The 20,117-nt window shown below is 45.3% G+C and overlaps 2 protein-coding genes across 2 annotated transcripts; both read right to left on the reverse strand.

Annotated features, from left to right (window-relative positions):
- Window positions 1-2,855: 2,855 nt before the first annotated feature.
- LOC130744439 (uncharacterized) lies at window positions 2,856-4,678 on the reverse strand. Its single transcript, XM_057596625.1, has 2 exons — window positions 4,355-4,678; window positions 2,856-4,247 (listed from the first exon to the last, which is right to left on the reverse strand). The coding sequence occupies exons 1-2, from the start codon at window positions 4,676-4,678 to the stop codon at window positions 2,856-2,858; spliced, it is 1,716 nt and encodes a 571-aa protein (XP_057452608.1).
- A 2,834-nt stretch (window positions 4,679-7,512) lies between these two features.
- Window positions 7,513-13,320, reverse strand: LOC130744440 (uncharacterized). Its single transcript, XM_057596626.1, has 2 exons — window positions 12,637-13,320; window positions 7,513-7,608 (listed from the first exon to the last, which is right to left on the reverse strand). Exons 1-2 carry the CDS (start codon window positions 13,318-13,320, stop codon window positions 7,513-7,515), a joined length of 780 nt encoding a protein of 259 aa, XP_057452609.1.
- Window positions 13,321-20,117: the final 6,797 nt, after the last annotated feature.

Genomic DNA, 20,117 nt, shown 5'->3' on the forward strand with positions numbered 1-20,117 from the left:
CTCCAAGCTACTCCCGCGATTAGGTTTCTCCTTTAAATTCTCTTTCCGGTACTCTCTTGACCTTTCTGCTGCTGACAACACCTTTTTGTTTTTGCCTTTCAGGGAATATGAAGTTCTCCACCGCTGAGCTCCTGAAGGCTTTCACTTCTGGGAGTACCAAGGTTTTCTCCTCAGCCCAAGTCGGGGATAAAAGGAAATGCTCGCCGATGCACGCCGAATCATCCAAGAGAAGAGACTTAGGCGAGCCAAACCCTCAGACTATCCCTTCGACTAGCACAGATGGAGGACCAATCGGGTCTGAACCTGCCGCCGTGGATCCCCTACTGGTGTCCACTCATCATGGTGAGACGGGCGCCTCTCTGACTCAAACACTCCTCCTACCGTGGCCCCATTAGAGGGGCAGAAGTCACCTTCCTCCGACCGCCCGCCGTCTCCCTCACCCGGCTCGACTTCCTTTGACCCATCAACCCTACACCTTCCCGGGGCTGATGGTGAAGGAGAAAATCCTCTTGCGGACCCCTCAAAGGATCCTTCCAGTGACTCCTCCCAATATCCCTTTGTCTTGCTCCTTTCTCACCCTTACCTTGAGAAACTGAGGGATGCCTCCAGCCAGGACCCGCAGAATGTTGCGCAGGAAGCCGTGTCCAACCTCCTCTACGCCGGGTGTTTGTTCGCGCAAGTGGCTCATCGAGCACGACCTCTTGCTGGAGTCGCCGAGCTCCGCCAGGAGGTGGAGAAGTTGCGTTCTGATAACCTTCAGGCGACCGATACTTGCTCTACATTGTCCAACCAGTTGGTAGCAGAGGAGGGCAAGGTCAAAAAGATGCGGCAAAAGCTCAAGGAGGCGAGGCTGGCAGTGTTAACGACGAACGAGAAAGGGGAAAAGCTTGAGACCCAGGTCGAGGAGCTCCAACGAGACCTTGACGTCAAAGAGGTCATTGCTGCTTCTCAGGTGGAAACCTTTGCCGCCAAAGACAAGGAGATCGCCACCTTGCGTGACGAACTGGCAGGCAAGGGTACGACCCTCGTCGAGGCCCAGGCGGATCTGGCGTCTAAGTGCCAGCTCGCGGATGACAAGGATGTCCAAGCCAAAGCTCTAGAAGAGAAGATAAGAGAGGAAGCGGCCAAGGAGCGCGTTCGCAGCTTCTTCATTGCTAGAGCCCAAGTTAAGCACCTCCACCCTTCCGTCAACTTCAGCTCCTTGGGAGTTTTTAAAAGGGTCACCTCAATCGGGTTGGAGGGTCCAGAAGATCCGCCGGAAGTTGCCCATGTTGATCTCGAGGATGCTGTGGAACCAGAGAAGAAAACATAATGTCAACTATCCTTAATTATTGTAACATCAGTACTTTTTTGTAATAACGTATTTGTTTCAATTTCACGTTTAGACTTTAAATTAATTAGTTCAACTTTTATTTCCTATGTCTGTTTAGTCGCTCTCCAAAATTTCCCACGCTTCCCTCTCAGTCTCCTTGGGTCTGAAATACGTTCGACGACATTGATGGTGTGTGGGGTTTAACTAGAACTTTTGCTCAGTTTCGAACTGAGGATTTGTTCACACGCTTTTCCCGTAAGATTAGGTGTGGCCCCGCCAGCTTTACTTGGCGAGGACTTACAGTGGCTCGGGACCCAATGGCCAAGTGGGTTGCCCGAGACTTAGCCTAGTTAGGTTTGCTCGCCCAAATTTCGGGGAGGTTATTTTGGATAAGAAGCTTATCCGCACACGTCGCCAACGGGTGACAGCGAGCAGCGTCGGCTTTTCCGGAGCAATCCCCAGACATCAAGGTCATGTTGGGATTGCCACCTTTAGGGAATTTTTCCCACCTAGCACTTGCCACAATTCAGTGTGATTGAAATCGCTTGATACAATTTTTGTATTTTCAATCAGACGTTATAGTCAACAATCCCAAGACATCAAGGTCACGTGTCTTTGTTTTTACAATTTTTAGGTGTTTCAGCCAACAAACTCCCGAGATGGAGAACAAGAACATGTCTTTGTTTTTAATTGTGCGGTCTTCATGAGTCTTGTTTAGTCGATTGCTCCCGCCTCTAATCCGATCTCTTCCTCAATCTTCAGTTGTAGTAATACCTCAAGCTTGATGCGTTTCAAGATCACGGCACTCGCCTCCCATCTAAACTCTCGAGGTGGTAGGCCCCCTTCCCCAACGCTCTCAAGATTCTGTAAGGGCCTTCCTAAAACTGACTCAACTTATTACCCACATTCCCAGTTCGTTTCTTAAGAACCAAATCTCCCTCTTGCATCGCCCTTGGGCGGACTTTTGAGTCATACATCGCCGCAGCCCGCTATTTCATCGCAGCCTCTCTGATATGAGCCTTATCCCGCGTTTCCGACAGCAAATCCAGCTCAACAGCCATGTTAGAAGAATTCTCGCCCTCGAACTATGGTGTCGTCCGCAAAGAGTTGTTGTCTATTTCCACATGCAACATGGCGTCCGCCCCATAGGTCATCCTGAAGGGGGTTTCCTTTGTGGTTGAGTGCGGCATCGTGTTGTAGGACCAAATCACAACCAGGAGCTCGTCTAGCCAGGCCCCCTTTGCCTCGGAGAGTCGATGCTTTAATCCTCGCAAGATCACTTTGTTTGTTGACTCCGCTTGGCCATTGGTCTGAGGGTGCTCCACTGAAGAAAATCTCCGTTGTATGCCCATTTCCTCATAGAACTCCCTTGCTTGTTTGCTTGTAAACTGCGTCCCATTGTCCGAGACGATCGCCCTCGGGACCCCAAACTAGCACACGATCATTTTTCAGTAGAAACTTACGATCTTTCCCGCGGTAATGCTCGCAAGGGGTTCGGCTTCTACCCACTTTGTGAAGTAATCCACCGCTACAAGGATGAACTTCATGTGTGATCTGGCGGTCGAAAAGGGTCCCACCAGGTCAACTCCCCCACGGCGAAAGGCCATGGTGCGCTGGTTGTGGCCAATTGCTCTAGCGGGGCCTTGGGAAAGTCGGCAAACATCTGGCATTTTTCGCACTTCTTCACAAATTCCGCACAATCCTTCAACATCGTGGGCCAGTAGAACCCTGCCCTGAGCACTTTGCACGCCAAGGACCTTCCCCCGATGTGGCTGGCGCAGACTACCTCGTGAACCTCCGCCATGACGGCCTCATACTTTCCGGGCGGCAAACACCTCAGGAGGGGCGAGCTAAATCTTCTTCGAAAAAGCGCGCCATCAATTAGTGTGTAGTGTCCCGCCTCTCGCCTGTGCTCCTTCGTGTATTTTAATACCTCGCTTGGCCTTCCTGCCAGGATGTCCACGATGGGGTCCATCCAAGTTTCCTGGCGTTCGACACTGGCCACTAGCTCCCCCTCTATACTCGGATTGGCCAGTGTCTCCTGAATTACACTCTGGTTATTCCCAGGTTTCCGGGTACTTGCTAGCTTTGCCAGGGCATCCACTCTTTGATTCTTCGCCCTTGGCACGAACTCAACTACCACCTCCTGCAGTTGACCCATGAGGAGTCGCATGCGCTCCAGATATTTTACCAGGGCAGGCTCCTTTACCTGAAACACTTCATTTACTTGATTTGCTACCAGCAACGAGTCTGTTCTAACTAGCAAATTGTCGATCTGAACCTCGATGGCCAACTTCAAACCCGCGATTAACGCTTCGTACTCCGCCTGATTGTTGCTTGCTTTGAACTGAAATCTCAAAGGCTGCTCTAGTATTAACTCCCCATGCCCTTGCAGCGTGACCCCTGCTCCACTCCCATTTTCATTCGACGATCCGTTGATGAATAGTGTCCACTGCGTACTTACCCTCTCGCCGACTTCCGGTGTTAACTCTACCGCGAAATCTGCTAAAGCTTGCGCTCCTATATTCCCTCTCTTGTCATACTGCAAACCATACTCCGACAGCTCCATTGACCACGTGACGAGCCTTCCCGATAAGTCTGGCTTCTGCAACACCTGCCTTAAAGGTAGATCAGTTCTTACCTTAACCTGAAAGCTCTGGAAGTAAGGCCTTAGGCGTCTGGCGGTCACGAGCACAGCGAGCGCCGCCTTCTCAATCTTCTGGTACCTGATTTCCGCACCCTGAAGTGTGTGGCTCACAAAGTAGACTATTTTTTGTTCGCTTTCCGCCTCTGGGAGAATTACTGAGTTGATCGCATGGTCGCTAACAGAGAAATACAGATGTAAGGGGAGGCTTTGGACAGGTTTTGACAGAACTGGCGGTGCAGACAGCAGTTCCTTGAGGAGACTGAAAGCTTCCTCGCATTCTGGACTCCACTTGAAAACCGCATTTTTCTTAAGGCACTTAAAAAACGGAGCTGACTTGTCGCCCGAGTGAGGTAGAAATCTGGAAAGGGCCGCAATCCCCCCGTTAGGCGCTGCACCTCTTTCACACTGCCTGAGCTCTTCATTTCCTGAATTGCTTTGCATTTGTCCGGGTTGATCTCAATTCCTCTCGATGTTATCATGAAGCCTAGAAACTTTCCTCCTTGTATACCAAAAGAGCACTTTTCTGGATTAAGTCTCATGTTGTGCTTTCGAAGCCTACCAAAAGCTTCCAGCAAATCTTCATGATGATTCGCTCTCAGGACGGACTTTACGATCATGTCATCCACGTAGACCTCCATGTTTCTTCCTACCTGATCTGCGAAGACCCTGTCCATGAGCCGTTGATATGTCACCCCAGCATTCTTCAAACCAAAAGGCATTGTCTAATAACAGTAATTCGCCCTGGCGGTCATGAAGGTCGTTTTGTCCTCGTCCGACGAGTTCATTTTGATCTGGTGGTAACCTGAGTAGGCATCCATCAGGCTCAGCAATTCATTGTCGGACGCCTCGTCCACTAGTTTGTCTATACTCGGCAAGGGGTAAGAATCTTTTAGGCATACCTTGTTCAGATCTGTGTAGTCCACGCACATACGCCATTTTCCGTTTGCCTTCTTTACCATTACCACGTTCGCCAACCTTGTGGGATATTTGATTTCTCGGATAAATTCTGCCGCCAATAATTTGTTTACCTCTTGCTGAACGACCTTCTCTGTAACACCCCGATTTCGGTGGTAACCAAAAGATAATAAAGCGGAAAACATGAGTATTTTTTTTCGATTTGTTTAAATAATTAAACGAAAGACTTAATGAAGTAAAGGCTCTACGACAGAAGACAATATAACTAATGTACAACATATATTTACAGCCCCCGCTGTAAGTAGTGAACCACGTCACGAGTATCCTCCAGTGACGGGAAGTAACCGAAAGTAGCGCCCGAAGGCAATATGTACAAACCAAAGTGAAAGGTCAAGTGTTCGCAACACAGTCCTCCAAAAACGAGAATAAGTCAGCCCAAACGGCCTAAACAAGACCTCCTAGTCCAACCAACTCTCTGTAATTTCCATAAAGAAAACCACACAAAAAGCTATCGGTCAGGAAACTACCCTGTCCCAAAATGAAACATGACGGTCAAAGCTATGACTCTACTCATACACTAATCCTGTCTAGAGGAGTTCACACCAGCACTCACAACTACATGCTAGCGTGATCATCGTCCGAATCAGAATCCAGAACGACTAGGTCAAGGTACGCAACCCTTCCCCCTCTCGCTACTGCGACACGCTCCTGTGCTGGTCTCTCGGGTTTAGAACCCGAGCCAAGGTCATCAATGACAGCAACAATGGGTGAGCTGGACTCTGAAGAAGTCACTCCCACAGGCTCCTCCTCCGAGGGGTCCTCATCATCCGAAGATGACGGTGGTGGTGGTGGTGCTCCTACATCGGGTCCGCAGTGCACGCCGGGTGGCAGGTTGAAGCTGACTGTACATCTCCTCAAAACTCCTTCCGTCAAGTGTCCCAAGCTGTCGACACGGTCCTCCATAATCCTCCCCATGTAAGTCGCTCGGTGGCCAGCGGGGTCGACCACCCATGAGTCGGGGTCCTCCTGATCAAGCATCTCAAATCTAGTCCCCCTCGAAGGGTGGACCATCGTGAACCAATCCGCCAAAGACATCTGACAGAAGGCGTAGTCCGCCAAAGCACACACAGAAGACGCGAGGGTCAACTCCAAAGAATTACATAAGTAATAATTCCAGTAGATACAGTTTAAGGGATAGCTACTTAGGCTTAGAAGTTAGTGATAGCATCATAAAATTGTATATTTCCCAATGAATATAAATGACAATAATAACAATTAACATGCATCAAGTAAGATTAACAAGTATCAATCACATTCGGCAACTAAATTAGTATGCATGTTGCATGAATGAGATGACGAGGAACAAGATGCAATCCAGAGGGATGGGCATCAACGAGTTAGCCCTAACACCAGCCACGGTGGGACCATTTCTGCTCGCGTGTCTCTTATACCAAACAAAAGGTAGTCAGATCAGTAGTAAACCCCGAAGGCCTGCCATTTCCCTTTGCTACTAAGAATCACCGCAGTGTTCTTATGTGGAAATCCGGGTCTTATGACCATTTTGGAATCCACCGAGGTCCGGCATCCCACCGTGTATTAACCCCAGAAATGTGTGCATCAATGCAAAGTGATTATCCAAACAACGTCTCCGACCTCACTCGACACGTCGCCACGTGTTCTAACTAACTAATTGTCTCTAAAAAGAATACCCTAAGGTAAATGTCGATTCTGCGACAAAAGGCAATTAATTATAAAAAAGTATTATCTCATGATGATTTCTCGAATCATCCGACTCATCTCCATCCGATGGTCAAAAATGCTCAGCGAGCAAAGAGTATCAACATACTCGGAAACTATCCGTTTCCCCGGCTTATCTTTTAGATAGCCAAACAACAAAACTGCTCATCGAGCAAAAGAGTATCGATATACTCGGAAACTACCTGTTTCCCGGCTTATCTTTTAGACAGCCAAACAATAAAACTGCTCCTCGAGCAAAAGAGTATTAACATACTCAGAAACTTATAGTTTCCCCAAAATTTGGATTCGACGACACTTCTCATTTTCCAAAACTAATATTCAAACCCTAAGTTTTCATTCGCGATTGTTATCATTATTTAAAGGTTCAGAGGTTGTTTAGTACTTATGAATTTTCCTTGTGAAATAGTTCCCATTTAGTTTTATCGCAAATCTTATGAGTTTCAAAGATTCCATAATCCCAAGTAACTCCCAGAGAATGTCTCGATCCTCTAAAACGATAACAAGGCCCGAACCTTCGTTCGTCCCGTCAAACTTTCCCAAAATCTCATAATAAATTTGGCATAACTGCCCGTTATCCTCACTCTGAAATACAACAGATATATGTGTATTTGCATAGTCAAATTAGCACAATCCAAATCATGGCACATATATCAACACATCCTAGATTAACCATTTAGCATATAGCATATAGATCAAATATCACACATCCTAGATTAACCACTTAGCACATAGCATGTGAATCAATCTCAAAAACAATCAAGAGATGAATAATCATCATTGTCAGCCGAAGCCTCCGAAAACATTTCCCAGTCAAACACAAACAAGTACATAAACAGTAAATCAAGTCGAATTCGTCGACACCTAAAGCATTAACTAGTATTCAGTGAGTTGCCCTCACTTGTAGCTCCTCTAGTGTGATCCTGAAGCGTTCCTTCACAATCTTCTTCTTCCGCTCCTTGAAATTCCTCAAACGAACCTTAGAACAAAAACCACAGAATTCCATCATAATCAGTCAGAAACTCAGCAACCACTACTTACTAAGGTTACACGAAGTAGCATATACTCCGAAGTACGATAATCTAACGCGATAGGACAAGTTTTCGAAAAAGGAATTTTCTCCCCCCCTTGGAGGTGCTCACGGCCACACACACTAATTGTGTGCGCCGATTTTTCTTCGATCAAACTTGGTTCCTAGGCTATCATTAGTCGTAACTAAGGCGAACCAAAACTCGGAAAAATTATCGGATCGAAAACTGTCACAGGGGTATTTTGGTCAATATTTTTAGGTCGGAATTTCAAAATTGGAAATTCGAAAAACAAATTGGATGGGGACGTCACCAACGACGTTTATGACAACTAATCCTACTAGCGCTAAGCTAAGTCGAGAGTTTTAAGCCTAAAGGGTGAAACTTTAGCCAAAAATGGGTATTTCAAGCAGAATTGAAACTCAGCGGCATTTCGGCGACATTCGGCAAAATGTAATCCGCTAAACATGCTCTTGGGCACGTAGGGAAGAGGTTTAGATAGAAAGATGAAGTTATTTGGACAGTTTTGCAAAAAGCTCAAAACTTAGAGCACAGAAAGACATAGTGAAAAACGACGGAATTGACGATCAGAAGTAAGGATTAGCATTTATACCTCGATATCTTCAAGTAGCATTTGTCAGAACAACGATCAAGCAAGAAACGGCGAAAAATCTTTTCACCCTCTTTCTCCTCTAAGCTCGCGGGTTTGGGATGAAAATGGTGAAGGGTTTTGGTTTTTTTCTCCTATTTATAGGGGATGGAAAATGCGGGAAAATGAAAATTTTGCGATTTCGATTTTTCCTGTGCCATCCTCCGTGAATTCTAAGATAGGTTCTGGTGACAGAATTCCAGAACTCAAAAGAGCTTTCTTGGAATTAAGGTAAACAATCCAAAGTCGGGGTAAATCTATTTTACCCGAAAAAGTACTTTTTGCAGTGAATGTCGGATGAGAAAATTTCCTTCTGAGGAAAGATTGGAAACATCAAGAGAAATGGGTGTACACGTGTGGAATCTTCGTTTGAAGCTCCGAATAGAAAAGGTCTTCATCAACCGTTCATTTTAGGTTTCTTGAGCTATCAGGGTTTTAGTTTCGGCAAACCTCCGAGAATTGGAATCGGACGTTCGTACACTCTAGGGTTTCGCATCGAAACGCTTGTCATGGAAGGATTAAGAGAAGTTCTAGCATTTCTCTGAAGATTTTTGGAATTAGTTTCCATCGTGTCTTTAAGTGCAAATTAGTCGTTTACTGACGCTCTCGCCCTAGATATAAGCGAATACTACTTATGTTATGACTTTTGTCGACTTTGATACAATCCTTAGCCTTTTCCTGAACTTTCTCCTTCATAATTTTATTCCATTCGATAAACACTTGTTCAGGTTTTCCTTCACGATACATCAAACCTAATTGTGAATAGGAATTTCATTCACTTATTCTAAGCTAAAAACTTGGGTCTCACATTACTACCCTCCAAAAAGAAAGTTTCGACCTCGAAACTTAAGGTTCAGTAAAAAGTTCCGGATGCTGTTCCTTGATCTTTTTCTTCAGCTCCCATGTTGCATCGCCGATGTCTTTGTTCCAAATGACTTTCACCAACACAATTTCTTTTCCCCTTAACTGTTCTATCCTTGTGTCACCAATGCTGATTGGCGGTGTCTCGAAAGACAGGTCATCCTTCAACTCGATGTCATCAAGTTCGATAACATGCGTCGGATCCGCAATATACTTCCTCAGTTGCGACACATGAAACACATCGTGAATGTTTGATAGAAATGGCGGTAGTGCGATCTGATAAGCAACTGGTCCTACTCGACGAGTAATTTGATAAGGTCCAATGAACTTTGGCGTAAGCTTTATTGACTTAATTGCTCAACCAACTCCCGTAGTCTGGGTAACTCGCAGAAATACATGGTCTCCTTCTTCGAATTCTAGAGTTCTGTGCCTTTGACCGGCATAACTCTTCTGTCTACTTTGAGAAGTCTTCATTTTCTCTCTGATCTGCTTGATCTTCTCGGTTGTCTGCTGTAGAAGTTATGGTCCTACTTGTTGGGTCCAGGTGGGCCAGCATCCTGCCTGCAGGTAGCATTCGAAACGGGGCGCTGTCTGCTACGCTATAAGAAATAACGTTGCGCCCTCACTAACACCAATTGGTTTTGGCGTAGTGGTAAGCGCGTGATCCTACAAGTGGTATCAGAGCCAGGTCCCGTGTTCGAATCCCACGGAAGGCATGCTGTGCAGCTAGTTTGGCTGGCAGGTGCTGGGGGGGGGGATTGTTGGGTCCAGGTGGGCCAGCATCCTGCCTGCAGGTAGCATTCGAAACGGGGCGCTGTCTGCTACGCTATAAGAAATAACGTTGCGCCCTCACTAACACCAATTGGTTTTGGCGTAGTGGTAAGCGCGTGATCCTACACTACTAACAAATTATCTCCATCTTGATACCAACACAAAGGTGTTCTACACTTGCGACCATACAAAGCTTCATATGGTGCCATACCTATGCACGTATGAAAACTGTTGTTGTAAGTGAACTCAATCAATGGCAATAGATTATCCCAACTGCCCTTGTTGTTTAATACGCAAGCTCGTAGTAAATCTTCCAATGATTGGATAGTCCTCTCAGTCTGCCCATCAGTCTGTGGGTGATAAGCAGAACTTAATCTCAGCCTTGTTTCCAATGCCACCTGAAGAGCTCCCCAAAAATGTGAAGTAAACTTTGGGTCTCGATCAGAAACAATACTAGTCGGTACTCCATGAAGGCGTAGAATCTCAGCTATGTAAATCTCCGATAGTTTCTCCACGTTGTAGGTAGTTCTTACAGGTATAAAGTGAGCCGACTTAGTCAATCAATCCACTATTACCCAAATCGAATCATATCCCTTCTGAGTTCTTGGCAAAGCCACGACAAAATCCATTAATATGCTATCCCATTTCCATTCTGGTACATCCAAGCTTTGTAGCATACCCAAAGGTTTCTGATGTTCCACCTTAGCCTTCTGACATGTTAAACACGCAGCTACCTACTCAGCCACTTGTCTTTTCATTCCTGGCCACCAAAAATTCATCTTCAAGTCCTGGTACATCTTTTTCATTCCAGGATGAATGCTCAACTTGCTCTTGTGACCTTCGTCCATAATCAACCTCCTCAAGTCAGGGCTGTTAGGTACGCAAACTCTATCCTTACACCGCAGGATATTGTCACTTCCTATCTTGAATTCCGGGTCCTTACCCTGAATTACCAAATTTCTTTTCCCGAGTAGAAATTCATCTTGTAACTGTTGGTCTCGGATTTCTTCCATTAACCCATTGGCGATTCTGATCATTCCGAACTTCAGTTCTCCTTCTGACGATCTCACATCTAAGCACAAATCTCGAAATTGTTCCAGCAATTGCAGCTCTTAAACCATCATTGATGAGATATACTCTTCCGGCTCAAGGCATCAGCAACAACATTAGCCTTTCCAGGATGATACTGCAGAGTAAACTCATAATCCTTGATAAATTCCATCCATCGTCGTTGTCTCATGTTCAATTCCTTCGGCTCAAATAAGTACTTCAGACTCTTATGATCACTGAATATGGTAAAAGTGCATCCATATAAGTAATGTCTCCAGATTTTCAGTGAAAATACAATGGCAGCTGGCTCTAAGTCATGAGTCGGATAATTCTTCTCGTGAACCTTCAATTGTCGTGAGGCATAGGCCACTACTTTCCGATGTTGCATCAGCACACATCCTAAGCCTTGATGCGAAGCATCACAGTACACCTCATACGGTTCCTTTGGTTGCGGTAGGACGAGTACAGGTGACGTCGTCAAACGCTCCTTCATCGTCTGGAAGCTAGTTTCGCATGCTTCGGTCCATGCAAAAGGTTGATCCTTCCTCGTAAGTTGAGTCAAGGGTCCAACAATCTTGGCGAAGTTCTCTATGAAGCGACGATAATATCCCGCCAAACCGATAAAACTCCTAATTTCAGTAACAGTCCTTGGTCGTTCCCATGCCAACACGGTCTCTACCTTTGCTGGGTCCACAGCTATACCCTCTTTAGAGATCACGTGGCCTAAGAATTTGACCTCTTCGAGCCAAAATTCGCACTTGGAATGATTGGCGTATAATTCCTTCTCCCTCAACACTTGTAAAACCTGGTGCAGGTGCTCCTCATGATCCTTAGCATCCTTTGAGTAAATTAGAATATCGTCGATAAACACCACGACGAATCGATCTAAGAATGTATAGAAAGTCCTGTTCATGTAGTCCATGAAAATAGCGGGTGCGTTTGTCACCCCAAATGGCATCACTAAATATTCATAGTGTCCGTAATGAGTTCTGAATGTCGTCTTCTGGATATCCTTAGTCTTTACTCTGATCAGATGGTAACCCGACTTCAGGTCTATTTTGAGAATATCGCAGCTCCTCGAAGTTGATCCATCAAATCATCAATCCTCGGTAACGGATACCTATTCTTGACGGTTACTTTGTTTAGTTGTCGGTAGTCGATACATAATCTAGATCTCCCGTCCTTCTTCTTCACCAATAAGACTGGCGCTCCCAAGGCGAAACGCTTGGCCGGATAAATCCCTTCGACAGAAGATCCTCTAGTTGAGACTTCAATTCTACTAACTCCGCTGGTGCCATATGATATGGTGCAATCGAAATCGGCCATGTTCCTGGTACGACGTCAATAGCAAACTCGATGTCGCGTACAGGCGGCAATCCAGGTACATCTCCGGGAAAAACATCAGTGAAGTCTCTCACAACTGGAATATTGTTAACTTCCGGGTTCCCTTTACTCTCTAAGCTTAGCAATATGGAGTACTCTTGAGATCCTTCGTTCAAAGAGACACTAATGTGATTGGCAGATAGATACTCGAAAAGATCCGAGTCAGGGAATACCACTCTCTTTTGGTGATAGTCAAAAGACGATGATAGTGAGACAACCAATCCATTCCTAGGATAACATCTAGGTTCTTGAGAGTTAGACATACTAGGTTAGCATGATAGACTCTATCTCTATATGTCACCGGACAGTACATGCATGCAGCATTAGTAAGTAGGGTTTTAGCAGGGGTAGTGAAAATAAGATCAAAGCTCAAAGCAGTAACAGGCAGTTTCAATCTGGTCACGCACTCCCTAGAAATAAACGAATGCATTGCACCGGAATTGAAAAGTACAGTTAGGAGATTACCATCAATCTCGCAATTTCCTCTAATCAGGCCATCAACTCCTTCAGCCTCTTCACCATCCATGGTGTAAACTCTCGCTTTTGCAGCAGGGCGTTTTCCTCGAGCAGTGTTAACAGTCGGTTCCGTCTTGGGTGCCCTGCACTGACCGGCAGTATGACCCAGTTTGTTACAATTAAAGCACTGGGGTCTCGTGTCCGGACAAGCATTAGCATAGTGCCCCGGCTTCCCACATTTGAAGCAGGTCACCTCCCTGTTCAAAGTCTGATCTCCAGAACCCCTAGCAGTACCAGTAATGGGTCTATAAGATCCTGAGTAAAACCCTCTCCCAGTAGAACGCAGATACGGCCTCTTGTTATGAAATTTCCCTTTACCTTGATAGTTTTGAGAGCCTGACCTCATTGGCCCTCCAGTTCCAATACGGTTCAACCTCCTGTTCTTCATCAGTTCCACCTCCGTGGCTTTCTCAACTAATGACTGAAAGCGCATGATTTCTAATGGCCTCACCGAGTCCTCGATATCAGGCCTCAGTCCATTGACAAAACGCTTACACATGTAGCGTTCATCAACGTGATCGTTGAAAAATTGAAAGTGTTTTGCCAGAGACTCCAACTTGGAAGCAAATTCAGGTACAGACATACCTCCTTGACGGAGTGTCAGAAACTGTGCCTCCCGCTCGTCCCGAGCACTAGTTGGAAAATACTTTTCCAGGAATGCAGTTCGAAAGGAGTTCCAGTTGATCTCCTCGTGATTGGCTTCCATAATTCCCCTGGTTCCTCTCCACCAGTACTCAGCATCACCAAGAAGCAGATAAGTTGCTATGCCCACCTTGGCACCTTCAGCAGTCTGCAACACACCGAAAATCTTCTCAATCTCCTGGATCCAAAGATCCGCTTTGTCCGGGTCAGTACCACCCGAGAACTTTGGTGGATCTTGTCTCCTGAAGTCATTCAGTCACTTGTTCTGATCCAGAGTCACTTCTCTCTGACGCTGGTGTTGGTCACGTGCTTCTTCAGCAGCACGCCTCATAGCATTATCATTAGCCTGTGCAGTCACGGCTTGGGCCATAGTGGCCATCATCTCAGCTAGTTGGTTAGTATTTACCATGTTCTGTTAAGTCAAACAAACAGATAGTACTCATCATAAGATAGTATCTGGCACAACTATACAATATGATTAAGTAATAACTTCAATCAATTCTAAGCGAAAAATCACTTGTAGACAATCAATTTTTACTCTTTGCAGAGTCACACAACCTAGCACAGAAGACCTATTCCCCAAAGACTCCTGAAAGACTCGACAAGCTCTGATACCACAATGTAACACCCCGATTTCGGTGGCATCACTTTAGTAACCAAAAGATAATAAAGCGGAAAACATGAGTATTTTTTTTTTCGATTTGTTTAAATAATTAAACGAAAGACTTAATGAAGTAAAGGCTCTACAACAGAAGACAATATAACTAATGTACAACATATATTTACAGCCCCCGCTGTAAGTAGTGAACCACGTCACGAGTATCCTCCAGTGACGGGAAGTAACCGAAAGTAGCGCCCGAAGGCAATATGTACAAACCAAAGTGAAAGGTCAAGTGTTCGCAACACATTCCTCCAAAAACGAGAATAAGTCAGCCCAAACGGCCTAAACAAGACCTCCTAGTCCAACCAACTCTCTGTGATTTCCATAAAGAAAACCACACAAAAAGCTATCGGTCAGGAAACTACCCTGTCCCAAAATGAAACATGACGGTCAGAGCTATGACTCTACTCCTACACTAATCCTGTCTAGAGGAGTTCGCACCAGCACTCACAACTACATGCTAGCGTGATCATCGTCTAAATCAGAATCCATAACGACTAGGTCAAGGTACACAACCCTTCCCCCTCTCGCTACTGTGACACGCTCCAGTGCTGGTCTCTCGGGTTTAGAACCCGAGCCAAGGTCATCAATGACAGCAACAATGGGTGAGCTAGACTCTGAAGAAGTCACTCCCACAGGCTCCTCCTCCGAGGGGTCCTCATCATCCGAAGATGACGGTGGTGGTGGTGCTCCTACACCGGGTTCGCAGTGCACGCCGAGTGGCAAGTTGAAGCTGACTGTACATCTCCTCAAAACTCCTTCCGTCAAGTGTCCCAAGCTGTCGACACGGTCCTCCATAATCCTCCCCGAGTAAGTCGCTCGGTGGCCAGCGGGGTCGACCACCCATGAGTCGGGGTCCTCCTAATCAAGCATCTCAAATCTAGTCCCCCTCAAAGGGTGGACCATCGTGAACCAATCCGCCAAAGACATCTGACAGAAGGCGTAGTCCGCCAAAGCACACACAGAAGACGCGAGGGTCAACTCCAAAGAAATACATAAGTAATAATTCCAGTAGATACAGTTTAAGGGATAGCTACTTAGGCTTAGAAGTTAGTGATAGCATCATAAAATTGTATATTTCCCAATGAATATAAATGACAATAATAACAATTAACATGCATCAAGTAAGATTAACAAGTATCAATCACATTCGGCAACTAAATTAGTATGCATGTTGCATGAATGAGATGACGAGGAACAAGATGCAATCCGGAGGGATGGGCATCAACGAGTCAGCCCTAACACCAGCCACGGTGGGACCATTTATGCTCGCGTGTCTCATATACCAAACAAAAGGTAGTCAGATCAGCAGTAAACCCCGAAGGCCTGCCATTTCTGTTTGCTACTAAGAATCACCGCAGTGTTCTTATGTGGAAATCCGGGTCTTATGACCATTTTGGAATCCACCGAGGTCCGGCATCCCACCGTGTATTAACCTCAGAAATGTGTGCATCAATGCAAAGTGATTAGCCAAACAACGTCTCCGACCTCACTCGACACGTCGCCACGTGTTCTAACTAACTTATTGTCTCTAAAAAGAATACCCTAAGGTAAATGTCGATTCTGCGACAAAAGGCAATTAATTATAAAAAAGTATTATCTCATGATGATTTCTCGAATCATCCGACTCATCTCCATCCGATGGTCAAAAATGCTCAGCGAGCAAAGAGTATCAACATACTCGGAAACTATCCGTTTCCCCGGCTTATCTTTTAGATAGCCAAACAACAAAACTGCTCATCGAGCAAAAAAGTATCGACATACTCGGAAACTACCCGTTTCCCGGCTTATCTTTTAGACAGCCAAACAATAAAACTGCTCCTCGAGCAAAAGAGTATTAACATACTCAGAAACTTATAGTTTCCCCAAAACTTGGATTCGACGACACTTCTCATTTTCCAAAACTAATATTCAAACCCTAAGTTTTCATTCGCGATTGTTATCATTATTTAAAGGTTCAGAGGTTGTTTAGTACTTATGAATTTTCCTTGTGAAATAGTTCCCATTTAGTTTTATCGCAAATCTTATGAGTTTCAAAGATTCCATAATCCCAAGTAACTCCCAGAGAATGTCTCGATCCACTAAAACGATAACAAGGCCCGAACCTTCGTTCGTCCCGTCAAACTTTCCCAAAATCTCATAATAAATTTGGCATAACTGCCCGTTATCCTCACTCTGAAGTACAACAGATATATGTGTATTTGCATAGTCAAATTAGCACAATCCAAATCATGGCACATATATCAACACATCCTAGATTAATCATTTAGCATATAGCATATAGATCAATTATCACACATCCCAGATTAACCACTTAGCACATAGCATGTGAATCAATCTCAAAAACAATCAAGAGATGAATAATGATCATTGTCAGTCGAAGCCTCAGAAAACATTTTCCAGTCAAACACAAACAAGTGCATAAACAGTAAATCAAGTCGAATTCGTCGACACCTAAAGCATTAACTAGTATTCAGTGAGTAGCCCTCACCTGTAGCTCCTCTAGTGTGATCCTGAAGCGTTCCTTCACAATCTTCTTCTTCCGCTCCTTGAAATTCCTCAAACGAACCTTAGAGCAAAAACCACAGAATTCCATCATAATCAGTCAGAAACTCAGCAACCACTACTTACTAAGGTTACACGAAGTAGCATATACTCCGAAGTACGATAATCTAACGCGATAGGACAAGTTTTCGAAAAAGGAATTTTCTCCCCCCCTTGGAGGTGCTCACGGCCACACACACTAATTGTGTGCGCCGATTTTTCTTCGATCAAACTTGGTTCCTAGGCTATCATTAGTCGTAACTAAGGCGAACCAAACTCGGAAAAATTATCGGATCGAAAACTGTCACAGGGGTATTTTGGTCAATATTTTTAGGTCGGAATTTCAAAATTGGAAATTCGAAAAACAAATTGGATGGGACGTCACCCACGACGTTTATGACAACTAATCCTACTAGCGCTAAGCTAAGTCGAGAGTTTTAAGCCTAAAGGGTGAAACTTTAGCCAAAAATGGGTATTTCAAGCAGAATTGAAACTCGGCGGCATTTCGGCGACATTCGGCAAAATGTAATCCGCTAAACATGCTCTTGGGCACGTAGGGAAGAGGTTTAGATAGAAAGATGAAGTTATTTGGACAGTTTTGCAAAAAGCTCAAAACTTAGAGCACAGAAAGACATAGTGAAAAACGACGGAATTGACGATCAGAAGTAAGGATTAGCATCTATACCTCGATATCTTCAAGTAGCAATTGTCAGAACAACGATCAAGCAAGAAACGGCGAAAAATCTTTTCTCCCTCCTTCTCCTCTAAGCTCGCGGGTTTAGGATGAAAATGGTGAAGGGTTTTGGTTTTTTTCTCCTATTTATAGGGGATGGAAAATGCGGGAAAATGAAAATTTTGCGATTTCGATTTTTCCTGTGCCATCCTCCGTGAATTCTAAGATAGGTTCTGGCGACAGAATTCCAGAACTCAAAAGAGGTTTCTTGGAATTAAGGTAAACAATCCAAAGTCGGTGTAAATCTATTTTACCCGAAAAAGTACTTTTTGCAGTGAATGTCGGATGAGAAAATTTCCTTCTGAGGAAAGATTGGAAACATCAAGAGAAATGGGTGTACACGTGTGGAATCTTCGTTTGAAGCTCCGAATAGAAAAGGTCTTCATCAACCGTTCATTTTAGGTTTCTTGAGCTATCAGGGTTTTAGTTTCGGCAAACCTCCGAGAATTGGAATCGCACGTTCGTACATTCTAGGGTTTCGCATCGAAACGCTTGTCATGGAAGGATTAAGAGAAGTTCTAGCATTTCTCTGAAGATTTTTGGAATTAGTTTCCATCGTGTCTTTAAGTGCAAATTAGTCGTTTACTGACGCTCTCGCCCTAGATATAAGCGAATACTACTTGTGTTATGACTTTTGTCGACTTTGATACAATCCTTGGCCTTTTCCTGAACTTTCTCCTTCATAATTTTATTCCATTCGATAAACACTTGTTCAGGTTTTCCTTCACGATACATCAAACCTAATCGTGAATAGGAATTTCATTCACTTATTCTAAGCTAAAAACTTGGGTCTCACATTCTCCTTTTCATCACCCATGCGCCGGCGTGTCTGGGTTACTGGCTTAATCCCAGGGTCCAATGCTAGCCTATGGCAAATGAAGTTTGGATCTATTCCCGGCATGTCCTTGTGGCTCCATGCGAAGAGATCCATATTTTCTTCCAACAATTTTGATAGCCTTTGTTCTTTGTTCTCAGTCAGCCTAGTCCCGATTTTAAGGACTCTGTCTCCAAATTTCAGCTGTTTGGTTTCTTCGATCGGAGTAGGCCTGTTAACGCGGCCTTCGCCTCTTGGATCCAGGCTCTCTTCTGGCACATCGACCTCATGGCACCGGTGTCCGGTCGATGCACTCTTCCGTCCGTACCGATCTACGGCGTTGCAGTAGCATTCCCTGGTGATTTTCTGGTCCACACTATTTCCCCCAATGCGCTCGCTTGCCAACGGATATTTGACCGCCAGATGTGCGGTTGAAATCACGGCACACAGCCGATTCAAAGTGTTTTTGCCGATGATTATGTTGTAAGATCCCACCGCCCCGAAGACTAGGTATCTTACGTTCAACGTTTTAATGTTCTCACGCTCGCCAAATGTAGTATCGAGGTCGAGGACGCCCCTCACCCACACCTACTCGCCAGCAAACCCCACAAGAGAACCTGTGTAAGGAGTGAGATCCCTCTCGTCCAATCCGAGTCGATCAAACGCATCGCCGTAAATGATGTTAGCTGAACTCCCCTGGTCCAAAAGCACTCGTTGTACATTGAGTTGGTTTACACGGAGCAGGACTACAATCGGGTCATCAAGATGTGGCTTCACTCCAAAAAATTCAGCAGAGGAAATAGTAATGTCTAGATGCGGAAAACCGAAAATAACCTCTGTAACCGCATTCACGGCCCTAGCGTATCGTTTTCTCGCCGCGCTTGTGACTCCGCCTCCTTCGAACCCTCCAGCGATCGCTCTCACTTCTTTAGGCATTGAATTCTTACCGCCTTGAGCCCTCATGGGCCTCCTTGCCGCCAAAAATTTCTCAATCTCGTGCTATAAAGCGCGGCATTCCTCTGTCACATGGCCCATCGCCCGGTGGTACTCGCACCATTCAACCGGTCGCGCGAGCGCCCTCGGTTCACCGGTCATTCGCGGCGCCTGCATTTCTTGGCATATTTTCGTCTGGTTCGGGCCATTTACGTACATCGACCTTCCCTCCCGCGGCCATTTTCGTCGCGATTTCCGCTGATCTTTTCTCCTAAACAGTTCAAGCTCCGTCACAGCCTCCGCCTCCCGGATTTCTTCATCATGCTGCTCGAGTCGGCTGGCAACAGCACGGATCAAGCGTTTCCAATCCCTACAAGCAACCGGCGCCTGAGGTGTTGGCAATCCACCTTCTGAGACCTCCAGTGAGAGCGTTGGAGGCTCCCGCTCCTCACTGCGCGGTCTTTCCATTGCGCGACGTAGCGGTTAGCCGCGACTCCGCGTCAGTTCTGCGTCACGTCGTCGATGGCGTGTCTCCATCAAATTCCCACCACAAAATAGGAATTCAGTTTAGAATACAAAAACGAAGGAAATTTTTCCGCAAATCGAACCTCTTTCAATCGAAATCACAATCAACGTAGTTCGGAAATCGAAATCTACCGTTCCCCACAAACGACGCCAATTGTTCTATCCTAAGAACATAGAGATAGGGTATAGTACCCAATGTGAGAGAATTGCGATGTGAAAATCCTAGAGAGGAAAAGTGTAACCGCTTAGAGAGAGAATATAACTGAATTTTAAGCTTGTTATTTCTCAAATGAGCTAAGAGTCCCTTACAATTGGTAACCGCCCCTTATTTATAGGCTTGGGGTTGGGCCTAACGCCCCTAAGAGCTCTCAGTGGGCC

This window comes from Lotus japonicus, chromosome 3, assembly GCF_012489685.1.
Source record: "Lotus japonicus ecotype B-129 chromosome 3, LjGifu_v1.2".
Taxonomy (NCBI): Eukaryota; Viridiplantae; Streptophyta; class Magnoliopsida; order Fabales; family Fabaceae; genus Lotus; species Lotus japonicus.